General features: G+C 43.5%; 2 protein-coding genes across 2 annotated transcripts; both read left to right on the forward strand.

Annotated features, from left to right (window-relative positions):
- The first annotated feature begins 2,690 nt into the window (after positions 1–2,690).
- LOC127322845 (uncharacterized) lies at positions 2,691–5,801 on the forward strand. Its single transcript, XM_051351254.2, has 5 exons — positions 2,691–3,429; positions 3,525–3,585; positions 3,690–3,850; positions 3,942–4,328; positions 5,267–5,801. The coding sequence occupies exons 1-5, from the start codon at positions 3,193–3,195 to the stop codon at positions 5,507–5,509; spliced, it is 1,089 nt and encodes a 362-aa protein (XP_051207214.1). The 5' UTR covers positions 2,691–3,192; the 3' UTR covers positions 5,510–5,801.
- Positions 5,802–9,330: 3,529 nt separating this feature from the next.
- On the forward strand, positions 9,331–15,689 carry LOC127322857 (arginyl-tRNA--protein transferase 2). The gene is made up of 6 exons (XM_051351277.2): positions 9,331–9,625; positions 10,455–10,493; positions 12,864–13,014; positions 13,126–14,268; positions 14,447–14,765; positions 15,197–15,689. Exons 1-6 carry the CDS (start codon positions 9,481–9,483, stop codon positions 15,320–15,322), a joined length of 1,923 nt encoding a protein of 640 aa, XP_051207237.1. The 5' UTR covers positions 9,331–9,480; the 3' UTR covers positions 15,323–15,689.
- Positions 15,690–16,037: the final 348 nt, after the last annotated feature.

The raw sequence follows: 16,037 nt of genomic DNA on the forward strand, positions 1-16,037 counted from the left end.
GTCGATAGGTGTACCTCACTATTTTCGAGAAGTTCATGTCGTCGAGTTACTAGTTAAATTTATGAGAACTCCAGTGGCAGTAGTACCATTAAAGTTTGGAGTGTGGCCATGTCCATTGGTATGCTTAATTGCTTATTAGCAAAGTGGAACAAACCATATGTTTAATGTTGCCATCTGAAGACTTAAATGGAGTAAGAGTACATAAGTGGTTCTGCCTAACTGGCAATGTTTGACATGTTTAGGTGAGTACAATGGTTAGTATTTTCTAAGAGCAACTGGCAATAGCCCTGCCTATTCATTCGGTCAAAAGAGAAAGTATTTGCAAAGGTACAATAGCCATTCCATCATCAGTCATTACTCGGTACTGTAAAGAGAATGTATTCTTCATCTGTAGTCAAATCATGCTGAAATGTCAACTGATACTTTTTCTGGAAGGCACAATTTGGCTTGGTGCGACCTTCAATATGGAACTTTGATTGGTAATCTCTTTGTACTGGTAACTATAAGGTCATGATCATGTGGAATTATTCTCATTTTTGCGGTGTATTTGAAATTTCTCTTGAGTTCAAATCAAATAGCTCTCAAACGTTCAATCTCAAAATCTTTAGACACCACTGATGAAAGGATATCCTTATAATATTTGTCAGTTAAGACATTTCTCTGATGTTATGATGGAGTAGAACATCAGAACCTTGTATAACTTTCAGATGCCAGTTCCATTGTGGTCTCCTTATACTGCTAATCTATATTCATGTTCAATCAATTTCTGTCCTTAGAATTGGAATATCAGCATTGTTTCTTCTGGTCTGTGCTGGTGCTCGTGATGATTGAAACAAACGGTATATTTGTTTGTGATGAAGTCATAGTTGTACCCCCAAATTAAAGTCTCCTAGATGCGGTTACTACAACTTGTATTAGTTCTTCGGGATACTCAGTTACGCCAGGTCGCCAGTTCAACTACTTATAATATTTAGTTCTAGTGTTCAATTACTCTGAGCTGGTGTTTTGGTATCTTTTGTCTCTTTGGTAACAAAGTTGTTCTATGTATATGCATTTCCATGCCTGAAAATTCTTCTAGGTTGAGTTGCTACTCTTTTGTTGATTCTGAAACAAGACGGTAATATTTCCCTTTTTTTGCTGTTAGGCCCCAAAGTATATCTTTTGTATCAGTGTAGTCATGCTAAAGGATGGCCATTGATACAGCCAGTTTGTTCCGATGTGCAAAGTAAAAAAGAAGTAGCACCATACTTAAAGAACCCAGAGTGCATCTGCACCTTGAACATATTGATGATTTGAGGTTACAGTTTCAAGTAGAGTTTGAGTTATATAGACTGTATCCAAGCCTGAAGTTATAGTGAAAAGGTTTAAACTGAACTGGAGCCATATTCTTCTGATGGGAAATAACGTCTTGGGTAAATGGTACTGGTCAAATCCTGAGTTTGAAGCTTCATATAAAAAAAATGGTAAGTCATGTCATGTGAACTGTAAGTCATATGCAGTGGTCAGTTTTACCTAGGCGTGCTGAATATCGGAGTGCTGAACGTTTGATGCTCGCCACTGTCGATATATTAGATTGGGCAGCGTGGCAGGAGGGATGTGGATGAGGTGCAGGATGGCAATGGAGAAGACTCGCTGGAAGATCGTAGCGTTGGAATCACGCTGGTGGCTGGTTGGGTAGCAGCGCTCTCAAATTATTTGTAGAACCTGCGTGGCTGCGTCCGTTCTATGTTAGCTAGTCATATTCGGGTAGACTGCCTTTTTCGTGGCTATATTCGCCCACTCGCTTGCTAGTGCCATTCCCAACTGCATAGCGAAGCATCCAAGACTGAGTTCAGTAAACACGTCCGGGTCTCTTTCGAGTGTGCCCTTCCTTTAAACGTGCTTTCACGCAAAATTCACAGCGACATGATTAGAAACATGGAGAAGTTCCTCAAGAGGAGCAAAATAAATAAGAAGATGAACATCGCAAGGTAAGTTTTGGCAGCTACTACTAATTGATAGACCTACGTTGGGATGTTGCATTTCATCAGTCCTGATTTGTTTAGTTGACCAAGAAGTTGCATGCGTCAGATGTTGTTTCCTTGTGATATTTATTGTAAAAGTTTTTGCCGAATTTTTCGTTAATTAATTGAAAATATTTCTTCTCCTTAATTGATAGATTGGGGTAAACCTTTTACCTCCGTTAAGAACGCAACGGCCTATGTTAGCTGGGCATGAGACTGAACATGTGTGTGAAGTATGGCTGTATGGGTGTCTTTGTCAGCTGGGCTGTTCTACTAAATTCATACCGGTTTAATTAGGGTATTACATGTTTATTAAAACCATTAATTTAATTAATACAATGTGAGATATATGGTATAAAAATTATACCATTGGATTCATGTTCAAAAGAAATTTTCAATGGTACAGAATTTGTGGTTCATATTTTATATTTTGTTGATCAAATTAGTAATTAAAAAATTCTTAATAAAGTACGTATAATAAGATAGTATGTTTATAAACCGATAGGAATTCAAGTATAGCACAGGGCTAACTTAAGCATATGGATGACGTAAGATCCTGATGGGCCATCACATATCCTTGATATGAGTAGATCATCCATGTCTTAGTGGTCAACGGTAAGTTAGAATCTCTTTGATATCGGGGAGTTCTTATAAGTAAGGTTCGTGCTCAGTCAACTTCTACATCATTTGATTTGTATTGTGATTTGAGTTAGTTATGTGTTGCAACATAAGTTGTACCTCAGTCGACTGAGAAATACTCAAGCTCTATCAAGAATATATAAATCGATATGGAGGAGGTATTATTTATTTGTTCTCACATTTGCTCTTTGCTGGAAGCCACGGCTGGACGGTGGCAAACCCAGTGCCAACGTATCGGCAGGAGCGGAAGTCTCCCGAACAGCGAGACGCGCGCGCCAGATCCAACGGCCAACGCGGCAGCCATACGACTACGAGGGCCCATCTCTCTCTCCTCCAACGCCGGAGCCGCACCTGTCCTCGTCGCCATCCCGCAGTACACTCCGTCAGCCCACCGGAGCAAACACGCGTGCCCCACCGCCGGAAGAAACCGCCAAGACCTCCGGCCAAAGCGGATACCTCCACCTGCTGATCTACGCACCGGAAGCCGGCACGCCCGCTGCCACCTCCTGAAGCTGCGCAGAGGGTTCAGGGCTTTAGCCTCAGGGCCGAGATGAAATCCCCATTCCTGGACCCCGCCGCCGCCGCCGCCGCGGCGCCGATACCCCGTGGCGGAGCTCTCGGGCGGGTCCGCGTCGCCTGCGGCGCGACGCGGGTGCCACGGCGCGTCGTGGGCGCCGGCCTCGCTCGGCCCGGCCGGGGCCGCCCGAGCCTACTCGCCGCCGCGCTGCCTGAGCCCCTCGACCACCTCCTGCCCGCGCAGGAGGGCGCTGCAGCACCAGCGTCGGAGGTTAGTCGCGTCAAATCGGAATCGGATACCGCTAATATGCCATGTTTTCTTTGCTTCACTGTGACTAACTGATGGTTAGGGTCCTGTTCCTACAGGCCGATGAGGTCCAGCGCGGCGTGGCTTCTGCCGAGATTTCGCCGCCCCCTCCTGCTGCTGGTGAGCTAGCCCCTCCGCCTGAGCCATTTACATTGCAAAACGTAAGCCTGTTTCGGTGTGATGGATCTCTCTCTGGTCTCACCGTCTTCCTGTGTCACCTTCAGTTCATGAAACGACAGTGCGCGTCAGATTCGTGCTGAGAGAGCAGTGCACCTTCGGCCACAGCTTCCACCTGGTCGGCGACGACCCGGCGCTCGGCCTCTGGGACCCGGCGAACGCGGCCGCCTTGGAGTGGTCGGAAGGCCACGACTGGACAGTCGAGAAAGTGAGAGACTCGTGTTATGCACAATGTTTGGTGATTAAACACTCTTTCTAGTAACACCATTGCATCATCATCTCTCCTCTGTTTTGGCCAGGATCTGCCGGCCAACAGGTCGATTGAGTTCAAGTTCTTGCTGCGAGATTCCTCGGGAGAGTTCCAGTGGCAGAATGGGCCTAACAGGAGACTGCAGACAGGCGAAGCCGCGAGGACATTGGTGGTCTACGAAGATTGGGGTGACGAGAAGAATCAGAAGGTCATAGAGGAGGGAGACGTGCCGGTTGAAATGGCAGAGGTAATTGCTACAGACGATGACGATAAAAGCATAAACGATGTTGTTGCGGCAAATGAGCTGCAACTGGATGGCAGTCAAGAGATCAAAGAAGATGAATCAGGTGTAGGCGATGCTGAGAGTTCAGCTGTTGCTGCTACCATTTCTGTCCGAGGGGAATCAGCCAAGGCATGTGAAGCTGACCAACCAGAGGTAAATGGTTTATTAGGATGTCCATCGCTACCTTGACGTGGGAGGCAATAACACGCTTTAGGGCTCCTTTGATTCATAGGAATATGAAGAGTGTAGGAATAGGAAAGGTGTAGGATTGGAATGTCATGCTAAGTTGAATCCTATAGGAATATGGTATGTCTTTGATTGTAGCAAAGGAATTTTTCCATGAGGTATGAGCTAATGTTTTTTTCCTATAGGATTTGTACTACAAGATTCCTATAGGAATAATTCCTATAGGATATGTTCCTATGAATCAAATGACTTGTATAGGAAAATTTCCTATAGGATTCAATTCCTACATAATTCCTATATCAATCCTATGAATCAAAGGAGCCCTTACTACTGAAATCCCGGAGGTCTTATCACCTGTTCTGTTCTGCTGTGACTGCGTAGTTCAGTGTGTCTTGTATGCCTCAGTGCTTGCTGAGTAAAATCCTAGCATCTATCGATTTCGTTTGTCATTCTATTTTCTGGTAGAGAGAGCATAGCTTGATTAGATTGACTGATTGAGAGGGATTGATGGTGCAAGTTGCTTTAAACTGACCTGACTTATGAAACATTATTCAAAATTATGTGCTATTTTAATTTACTGAAGCAACACATGTTTTGTAGTCCTATTACAGGAGAATGTCTAAGAAGTATCAGCCTGAGGTGACCTCTCTATCCAGCATTAGATCACTTGTATCATTAGAAGGTGGAAAAACATGTGTGCAAAGTGGAACAGTTCAGGGGTATTCTGAAAAATGCTGGTGCTTTTAATGTGTAGTGGAAGCTGCATAAATCTTTTTTTTTAGCTGAAAAGCTGCATAAATCTCGTTCAATGACCATGGCTACTATTAGTTCATAAGGCTCGTTATCATTTGATAAGTTCCCTCCTATTGTTGGACTCACATAACCGTTTTTTTATTCTGAATCAGTTGGTGATGGATGGACAGAACATTCAAGATGACCTTCCTGATGAAGTAGACAGAGCACCGCAGAATGACAGCGCCACGACTTATGCTGATGATGATTACGGTGAAAGTACCAACGATGACAGCATCTTGTCCAAGGATGGTGTTCTGGTCAGGAATGAGTGGACCAGAGCTTTTGAACGTGAGTTGCTTTGGGGTTGGAAGTCCCTGCAGCAGCTTCTAGGCTTCAAAATGGACACAACATGAAAGATGCATCTGGTACTGCTTGCCATATATGTATGCATGGACTCGTCGCAGTCTAGATGGCGTCCTGCTCCTTTGAAGGATGTAGAAAACGTTAGCAGGTAGCAGCTGCTGGGTATTGTTGCGGCACTCGGTTGTGTGTAAATAGTTTCTTCTGGAGAGATGCTAGTGTTTGGTAAAGAACAAGAACCAGTTATCAATAAGCTATCATCAGTTTGTTGTCAGTATACTGAAACATCCCATTTCAACCTGATGAAGATTGCTACTACCATCCTTTGCAAGGGATGTCACTGAATCCTATAGATTTCTGGAAGGAAATTATGTTCGGAACATGATTACAGAACATTCGTGTTACAATTGTGCTCCACTGCTCTGTTCGATCTATAGCTTTCTAGGAAAAAAATAACTTAATCTAGAGCCTAGACGCAGGTTTCACATGCTGCTGTACTCATAAGCTGTGAGTAATTTGCAGAAGACCTGCACAATCAGCACTTTTGTTCCCTTTGATCGTCCTACTCCAAAAGGTATCATGACTTAATCTTTTCTGTAACACCTTTTCAAAGCTGCCTTTTCCGATGGAGGTCACGGTGGTTGGACCTATCGTGATCCTGCAGATCTTCCAGGTTGCAAGTGAGAATAGGCGTTAGGAGGAAGCCAGACAATCAGAACACGGAAATGGAAACGTGTATGACTTAGTTTTTGTATTCATAAACATTTTGACGTTTTCTTCCCACTCCGTGTATGCAAAACCATTCTTTAAATCGTTTCAAAAAGAGAATGTGGAGGTAAGATCTTCGATTTAAAGAAAACATATGTAGACTTGAACCCAATAAAAATGAGAGTAGGAAGGTGGAATTACCTGCCTTTGCAAAGAAAGGAAATTGCAAATGTGAATCCTTGACCTCACTGGGTCAATCACAGACTGTGTGTGTGCTCTACCGCTAAGTTAGGGGCTCCTTAAGTCCTTTCTTACCCCAACTTGGATTGTGCAATCGTATTATACCTGGTATCTAACGAGTTGGATTATTAGTATAAGTATCACAACAATATCAAGAAATTCAATTCTGCATTTATGCTCCCCGGTGCATATGCATCCTCCACCCAAAAAACAATATCGAATTATTTTATGGTCCAACTCATCAAAGGTATGTTGGAGTTGCGCACTTGCATGTCATTTTGCGAGTATAGGAAAGCATCTCAAAAGAAGAAACTAAACCATCCTAAATGCACTTTTGAACCCATTTGCATATGCTCCTGCCACCTTAAAAACAATTTAAAATGGCAAAAAAAATCTGAACAAAAATTTTGCGCGTACGTATGTGCATTCTATGTGCACACACCAAGTTTTCCGGACAATCGATATCTTTATGTCATGTGCAAAAAAGGTTTAGAAATGTCTCATAGAGTCTTTTTAGCACTGGACTTTGTCATTTTTACGTATGACACAAAAAAATATCGGTTTTTCGTGAAACAACTTTACAAGCACATAGAACGTCCAGGCGGGTTCCACCATTTTAGAGTGATTTTACATAAAGTGGTGTGCTGCCACATCACCACCATGACATTCAACATTAGGTATGAACTTGACAAAAATAGAATGATTATTTAGGAAAAGTTCCTATTTTTATTTCAAAAATAGAAATTCGTCCCAGTTTCCACCTGAACATTGTGGGAACTATATTATGTTGTAATGTTTTCAACATAATGTTTTCTCTATCTTGGAGATGAGGAGATGATGTGGCAACATAATGTTTTCTCAGGTGGAAATGTGGACGAATTTCTATTTTTGAAATGTGGACGAATTTCTAAAAAGGTTTAGACTTCTACAAATATGTCATGTTATGTTTTCTCTATCTTGGAGACGAGGAGATGATGTGGCAATCAAGGAAGTACACATGTCATCTAGGAGCACTTTGCAATCTCACAACCTATTTGAAGATATGAATGTTTGGTAGTTAATGGTCACATATTTTTGCGGAGGAATTGAGGGTTAAATTTTGTGGATAGTAGAACCCATACATGTATTATGCAGCCTCACAAAAGGATATAATACACAAATACTCAATAACTAAGGCATCATGCATCCCTACTTCGCTATATGCAGATGATGTGGCCATTTTTCCCCATTCAAAGATGACATATCAAACTCTTCCACCATCCTATATGATTTCACAGAGATAGCTAGGTTTGTGGAAAATGTGCAAAAAGCTTAGTGGTGGCAGTCAGATGCTCGTACATTAACCTCGATGAGGTGCTTTGGGATTTTCCACTGATACCCATAAGCTTCCCATTTTGATATTAGGGTCTCCTCCTATCTATGCACATGGTTTGAAGTATCAACTTCTAACGTATACAGTTCAAAAGATGGTGGAAAATGGGTTAGAGGTCATGGAAAATCCATAGCGGTGGCGGGGAGGACTACACTTCTCAAATATGTCTTCATGTCGCGGACTATCTACCACGTCAATCCCTTTGATGATTTCCATGTGGTTCCATTAACTCGGTTCATGCGGTATAATGTCCTTCCTGTGGGGGTGAAACTCATAGGGAGAGTGCAAGATCAACTGACAAATTATTTGCCAGCCCGCAACTCTTGGGCGGAGAGGCATTCTTGAGTTGGGGAAAATTAGCAATGGCCATGCATCTTAGATGCATGGGCATGACCATTGTGGAAGGATAATACTCGCAGTTGGGATGGTTTAGGGTGACAAGGACATGGTTTTGTTCAATGCGGCTACCACGGTTACGATCATTGATGGCCCGAAGGCCTCTTTATCGGCACACCCTATGGGTGTAGGGGGGAAGCCTACCCCCCTCCCCGGTTTGACCATCTTAAAGGTAAAGAATTTATTTGTCAAGAAAGTGCTCAAGGTGGACTTTTGGACCAACAACGTTTAATATTGCCTCCGAGATCACGTGTCAACATGTAAGTAAAATATTCGACCCATGGGATTCGTTAGAGGAGGTACATCTCACTGAGGATGTATCAGATGATATTGTGTGGAACCTATCCACTTCAGCGAAATACACATTGGCATTGGCGTATCTTGCTCAATTTGAAGGAACAATTTCCATGGCCATGAAGCCGGAGGTTTGGAGCAACTGGACCACCTAAGTGCGGATTTTTTTTGTTTGACTCATTCTGCAAGATAGGGTGTGGACGATATAGGTTACTGTGGGCTATGCCAACTTTGCAAGACGGAGCCGGAACCCGTGGAACACGTTATGTTCAAGTGTCGGGATTCGGTGTGGATACAAAATGACGTTATCGCTTGGCTTGACCTCAACCCCCTCTCCTCGCCAACTGGCCAAGCTTCCTCTTAGTTAAGGATTGGTCGTTTCCGATGGTCAACACTCGCCGGAAGATGAGAGAGGCTAAGCCCTCTTTAACTCATGGTTAATTCTTGGAAACTTTGGAATGAACGAAACATTGTTGTTTTTAGAAATGTGCACTTAATGCCGACCTCGATAATTGTCAAATTAAAGAAGAAGCCACTAATTGGGGTTTGGCGGGCACCAGCCATTTAAATTATATAATACCGTGAGAGTAGACATTTTGTATTTGTAGACCCTTGGCTTCCAGTTATTTTCTTTGTGAAGTCTTCTTAATTAACTCGCTCGAGGCAAAGTTTTAGCCTCCGTTTTAGGAGAAGAGTGACGGTGAGAAGCTCATGTAAAACAAAACTGCAGTCTGAATTCCTTAGACTCTAAGAAAATGGAAGTACAAACTTAAAAAAAAAAACTTATTTTTAGGAGCAAACTTTTATTAAAAACCTGATGACGTAAGAACAGACTTATCTTATGACCAGAAGACTGACGACTTCTGCTATAACCAAGGGGCCAACCCAGCAGGGGAAGGAACCCTGCAAGTCTTGCAGCCCTACCAGTCAGATCCAGCCGGGGACCCAGCCAATCCGCCCAACCACGGCATCCTCCGGCGCGGCGGCGGCAAAGCACCCGGCAGCCGCAGCGTGATGGCGGACGGCGCCAGCAGCAGCGGAGCCGGGCCCGGCGGACGCGGAACCGGAAGCGTTGGCGAGTCTGTGGTCATCGACTACGGCCGGCGGCGCACAACCTGCGGCTACTGCCGATCCACCGGCCCAACAAGCATCTCCCACGGTACCATCCCAGAAATCCCTTCCGTTGTACTTTGCTCTAGTTTAACCTGGATCGGTTCTTGTTGCGTCTGGAATTGCCCGTCAGTTCTGACCTGTCGAGCCGACGCGTTATGCATAGGACGCCTAGATCACCCCAAAAATTAAATTTAGGCGTACTGGCGTAGATTCTGTTGCTAAGGGGACCAAGCCGCCAAGGTGCGATGCTCTTTAGTTCGGGTTGTGGTGTAGTTTCGTTGTTCTTTGTACCTACAGTCGCAACGAAATCCTCCGGAATAAATCGAAATGAAATGGCTTCTTTTTGCCAACTGTAGGTACTCTATGAATGCTGATCGTTACTTCTGCGATTTTATAAATAATTGAGTATATGAATTCTTGAGACATCTGGGTTATGTGCTTCGGCTCGCGACACTTGAAAGAGGCATCCAAATTCTGCCTCCCTAAAAACCGAATGAAATGAAATATAGGCTATTAACATGCTGTGTTAACTCTTACTGCTCATCGTGTTATTGAAAATAACCATGTTTCACCTTTATGCTGATGGTTAATGATCCGTCTCCACTTTTACTTTTCATTTCCTTATCAAGCTTGTGTGTACATGTCTATAGAAGCCTTCTATTGCAATAGTTTGGGATACCGCGGCGTGTCTTTTGGAAGATAGAATCTCCGTGTAGTGGCCATTAATTTTGTCTTGCCGTGATTGTGTTAGGTTGTATTGGCCTAGTCTTAGGCTCGTAAATCATTTTTTTCTGTAAATGCAAGTAGATGCAAAGCTTTTTCGCTTTCTTAGAATTATGTTATGGTGCCACCCTTTTATTCTATTAATTTTGCAGGTCTGTGGGCTACCAGTCTGAATGCTCATGACTATCAAGGTATGGAGATCTTATTTTATGCTTACCTAAAATCCATCTGTATGTAAAGTTAGATTGTTTGCTGTGGACATAGGCCATCTACAATGCAAGGTGCTTATAGAAATAAACCAGTTTTTTTCTTAAGCAAATTTCTTACCAGAGCTTCCTAGTTAAGCATCTGGGTTGTGTAAATAAGCATTGGTGCTTAAGTAAAAACCATTTTTTTTTCTAAGCATCTCTCTGAGCACCTTGCATTGTAGAGGCCAGATGTTTGATCTGTTCATGCATGTGCTTTGAAGTTACCCTATATGCGTCTGACGATATAAAATTAATCCAGAGAATTGAAGTCCCTGCAAATACACACAATTAATTGCTAAAATGTTTCAGATGACTGATTAACTATAAGCATGCAAGAATATAAACCTGTACCTATATAGTGTTATTCTGTCCTAACATTGCATGCCACGACAGAAATTGCGTCAGACAGTGTGTAAAATGTATGCCAAAAACTTAGGAAGCCAGTATAATTGTGTGGCACCTACCGTTTTTCTCCAACTGGAGTGTTGTAAGACAGCCTCCTAAAGGTTATTCAGGGGCTATGCACCTGGGCAAGGGAGAAACTATTTATGCATTTTGAGTGAAACCAAAGTTACTGGATAAGTTCAAGAAAGTTCATGATAATGTTACGGTCGAGTTGTAGAACATGCCAGGGTGCGATGGGCAGAACACTAACATGAGTCTGCATGTAAGGATCTAAGCTCTGCGGATCTGCAGTTGAGATCAGGATTCTACGATATGAACATTTCGCAACACTAAGCTCCACTATATTTTGCTTTCATCCATCTAATCTATCACTGACTGCCTATAGCTATGGTTGTGATGCAAAGATGCTTAACACACATGAAAACACGGAAGGTAATATGAGATTAGATCACTTAAAAGTAAGGTGTACTCATAATGATGTCTTGGGCAATTTGCGGGAAGAAAATTTATACCATGAAACATGTATATTCACAACAAGAATTCATTTGCTAAATTATGGATATGACTAGAGGTTTTATAGAAAGGGGAGCGAAACCAAGAGATGGAATATTCTTTTTCGCGAAAACGCAAAAAGCTTTGCGTTTCGATGCATTGATAGAAAAAGAAGTTGTATTTACAAGTCCGGAGAGTGGGCCAACACCCACGCCATACAGCTCAACCCAAGAAACCTAGTCTAAGGGAGAAGTTGGCGTAGCCCTCGTGCTCCAGCATTCGCCCATGATATTGCCTCGGCTTTGATCGTGTCGACTAGGGAGACCACTGAAGGAAGCTCGTCGTTGAAGACGATCGCGTTCCTATGCTTCCAAACCCACCATGCTGTGAGCATAATCAACGACGAGGTTCCTTTGCGCATATGATGTGGGTTGGATCTCACCACCAGCGTCCACCACTCCGCGAAGTCCCCTTCAGCAACAGGAGGTCCGGCAGTAGATCGGATCCAGGATAGGACCTCATGCCAGATAATCCGCGAAAACGGGCACCCTGTAAGAATGTGTGACATAGTCTCCTCTGACTGGTCACACAACACGCATCGCGGCCGATGAGGCAACTGGCGGCGTGCGAGTCTCTCACCCGTCCAACATCTGTCTTGGCAAGCTAGCCAGATGAAGAACCTCACCCTGGGTGGCGCCCAAGATCTCCAGTTCAACTTCCAAGACCCCGAGACTAACGACCCTTGGAAAAGGGCATAGTAGCAGGTCTTAGAGGAGTACTGGCAATTGGTCGTCCACCACCTGACAAGCTTATCTGGCTCATCCGTCAGGTGCACCCCATGCATCCTGGTACACAGCTGAATGTATTGCCAAAGTTCCAGAGGGTTCAAAGCCCTGAAATGTCTGTGATCCAGCTGCGTTCGGTGGAATAAGCGCCAGTAAATCCGGCGCTATTTCCCCGATCGACTTCCCATCCACCCATCTGTCCTCCCAGAAAAGAGCGGAGGATCCATCGCCCAACACCATCACCGTGGAAGCGAAGAAAATATGGCGCTCACTCCTGGTGAACTGCATGTCAAGCCCGCGCCAAGGTCGCAAGGGGTCTGTACGCATCCTCCACAACCAACGGGTCCTGAGGCTGATGGCCGTGCGTGCAAGGTCTGGTATACCAAGGCCTCCACAGCACAGCGGCCTGCTCACCTTGTCCTAGTTTACGTGGCAGTGTCCACCCTCAACATCCTTCCTGCCCACCCATAGGAATCCGCGCAAAATCTTAGTCTGTTATGGTCATTAGTCTGTTAAAGCATTACTTGTTTATATTCTTCCGTGTGATGTTGGCTCTAAATTTTTTCCTTAAAAAAGTGCTGTTGTTGATATGATTTTGTAACCATGATTGGAATGTTCACTTCTTATACAGCTCTTCTTGATCGTGGATGGAGAAGGTCTGGCAGTTTTCTTTACAAGCCTGAGATGGAACGGACATGCTGTCCCTCATATACTATACGTTTGAAGGCAAGTGATTTCACTTGTTCCAAAGAGCAAGACCGTGTGCTTAGAAGGATGCAAAGGTACATATTGTGTTGGTTTGTTTGCTCTCAGTTTTGTATTTATATAATGCATATTTTCTAGTTCAGTCTTTAAAATGCCTTACAATGTGTCTTCACCTTACCTATGGGCAGGTTTCTTGATGGAGAGCTTGAGCCACAGGTTGGAAGTCCACAGTGTAAGACCAACCCTACAAAGCGTTCGCTCAATGAACCTATGAATTCACCAACCTTGAAAGTATCTAGGGTGTCAACATATGAATTTCGAACAGACAAATGTCCAAGCTTGGACCAAAAAGATGAGTTTATCTGTTGCCTGTCTAGCAAAATAAACGAGGCAATGGACATGTGCTTCCAAGGTGGAATTGCAGGTTCTGATGTTCAACTCCCTAAAGCTGTTGTGAAGACTGTTAAACCTCAAGTGAAAAAGAAAGTAGGAGAAGCAGCACAAGAAAAAAAAGGCGGAACAATCCAAGATTTAGTGTACACGTGTAATATAAGTTTCCAACTTGCTGCAACAATAAGACGCGCATTGCCTGAAGAAAAGCGTGCAGTACTAGGAGACCTCTCTCCAAATTGTATTGCAGAGAAGCTGGTGTCGGCAATGACACAAAATGGAGAAATAGCTGGTTTTTCATTGAAAGCTTGTAACGGCCATCTGAACTTCTATTCTGCCACCATTCAAGCAGTTCAGAACCATAATGGCATTGGTGCAAGTACACAGGCTTCAGATAACTCTTCCAGCTCAAAACAAAGCGCTGTAAACAAAAATGATGCAAGACATAATCAAAAAGCAAAAAGGTTGGAATTTAGTATGGCAAGATCACATTTTGACCCTGAGGAGTTTGCTTTGTACAAGAGGTATCAGACAAAAGTGCACAAGGAGAAGACAGTTACAGAAAGCTCATACAAGAGATTTCTGGTAGATACACCCATTGTTTCCATTCCCCCAGTGAGTGGTGATAATACAGTTCCGCCATGCGGGTTTGGTTCATTTCATCAGCAGTATAGAATTGATGGAAAACTTGTGGCAGTTGGTGTAGTTGATATCCTTCCTAAATGTCTCTCAAGCAAATACTTGTTCTGGGATCCTGACCTTGCTTTCCTATCTCTTGGAAAGTATACAGCTCTGAGGGAAATAGATTGGGTAAAGACAGCACAAGAAAGCTGCCCCAGCCTCCAGTACTACTACCTTGGTTATTACATACATTCCTGCAATAAGATGAGATACAAGGCTGCATATCGACCATCAGAACTTCTATGTCCTGTCCGTTATGAGTAAGTTGTTTTTCCTCTAATCTGAAAGAGATCCTTTTCTAATCATAGGTTTGCATGCAAGTTGTTTGTTTTGTGTGTTCATCAAAGCAGAGCTTTGTAACACCCCCTATCTATGCAAGTGTTGTATGTATACTGATTTATTGACAGCTACATTATCCTTTAACTCTTGATTTTGCAGGTGGGTACACTATGATGCTGCCAAACCCTTACTAGATAAGAGTCTGTATTCTGTTCTATCTGATTTCTCCACAGCACAAGATGAAAAGCCCCAGGCACATGCTTCTGTTCCTTGTGATGAACCTTCAGCAAAAAATGACCACAGTGAGATTCCCATTGACGAGGATGATGAAGATTCGGACTATGACGAATCGGACATGATGGTTGATGAGGAGATGGTTCATTCGGAATCCAGTGCTGATACAACTGAGGATTGTTCCAACATAGATGGTATAGAAAATGTTACCATGGACCTGAGCGGTTCCCGAGTTAAATATAAGGTAAATACACAAATTTGAGCTAGATGCTGTTAGTTCTAGTTGGTCCATGCACATGCATCAATTTTGCATTTCTAGCATTCATTCATTGGTGAAATTTCAACTTCTTCTGCCGTTAAACCATCAATCCTTCTTCAAGTCTTCCCTACGGAGCATGTAATACAAAGCTCTCTTTCTTGATCCATCTAGTTTAACAAGAATTTTCTTGTTGCAGCTTCCTTTCTTGTTTTATCTAGTTTAGCAACCATTTCTGTTGCATATAATGATTAAGATGGCACAGTTGATGTGTAGGGAAATGTATTTATTTGCTGCTGTTGTAATAGATATTGGATCTGTGAAGGTGTTTGATGGCTTCATCGATTCTTATTGGGCTGTCTGGGCTTTTGTGAAACAGATTTCTAATGTCCTGTAATTTGGCCTGCCTTCTCTTTCAGGAACTTCAAAGCGTGGTCGGGCCAATCGAGAGGAGGCACCTGAGTGAGCTAGAAAGGCAGCTAAGCAGATATGCCAAGGTTGTTGGGAAGGAGCTGTCTGATCGTCTGGTTTATTCCCTTAGCTGAAGAAGAAGCAATTCCGAGGGGCAATCCAACCAACCCTGCTTCCAGATGTGTGTATCTGAATTAAATTACTCGGAGTATTTTTTAGCAAGTAGCTCACCGGTCTCTGCTGTGAAAAGCAGATGGCACTCGAAATGGATGCTGACAGGACACATTGTCTGGTCGAATCTGTGCTGTGATGTTGTCATCATAAATGTTTGTTTCTCTTTTGGTTCCTGTGGCAATTGCCTGGTCGAATTTGTGCTACATCAAAACAAAACAAGCAATTTGATGTACTGATGAAACCTCAGAACTGAAAAGCCCATAAAGGTCTCTCCTCTTGCCCTCCCATGGCAATTGCGTGAATGAATAATGAGTGAATTTGGTGTCATTGGTATCATAAAAAAAGAAAGCATCATCGGATTCGATAGCGCTGGGGCAGACTGAATAGTGAGAGAAGTTGGCATCATTGGTACTGGTATCATAAAAAGAAAGCGGTCCGTCCTCGATAGGGCCCCGCCGGCGCGTGCAAGCCACCGCCCCGCCTGGGGAAAAGGCCAGGACGCGCGTGAACCGTTGCTGGGTAACGTGTTTGGCTTGCAGTGCCGCCACCGTTCAGGCACTAGACGCATGTTAAACGGGTGGCTACCCTATCTAACGAGTGAATGAATGGTCCTGCTATGCCTGTTGGTACTTGGGCAAGGACAGTCTGATCCACAGTTCACAGGCACCAGAGTAA

Source organism: Lolium perenne, chromosome 1 (genome assembly GCF_019359855.2).
Source record: "Lolium perenne isolate Kyuss_39 chromosome 1, Kyuss_2.0, whole genome shotgun sequence".
NCBI classification, from domain to species: Eukaryota; Viridiplantae; Streptophyta; class Magnoliopsida; order Poales; family Poaceae; genus Lolium; species Lolium perenne.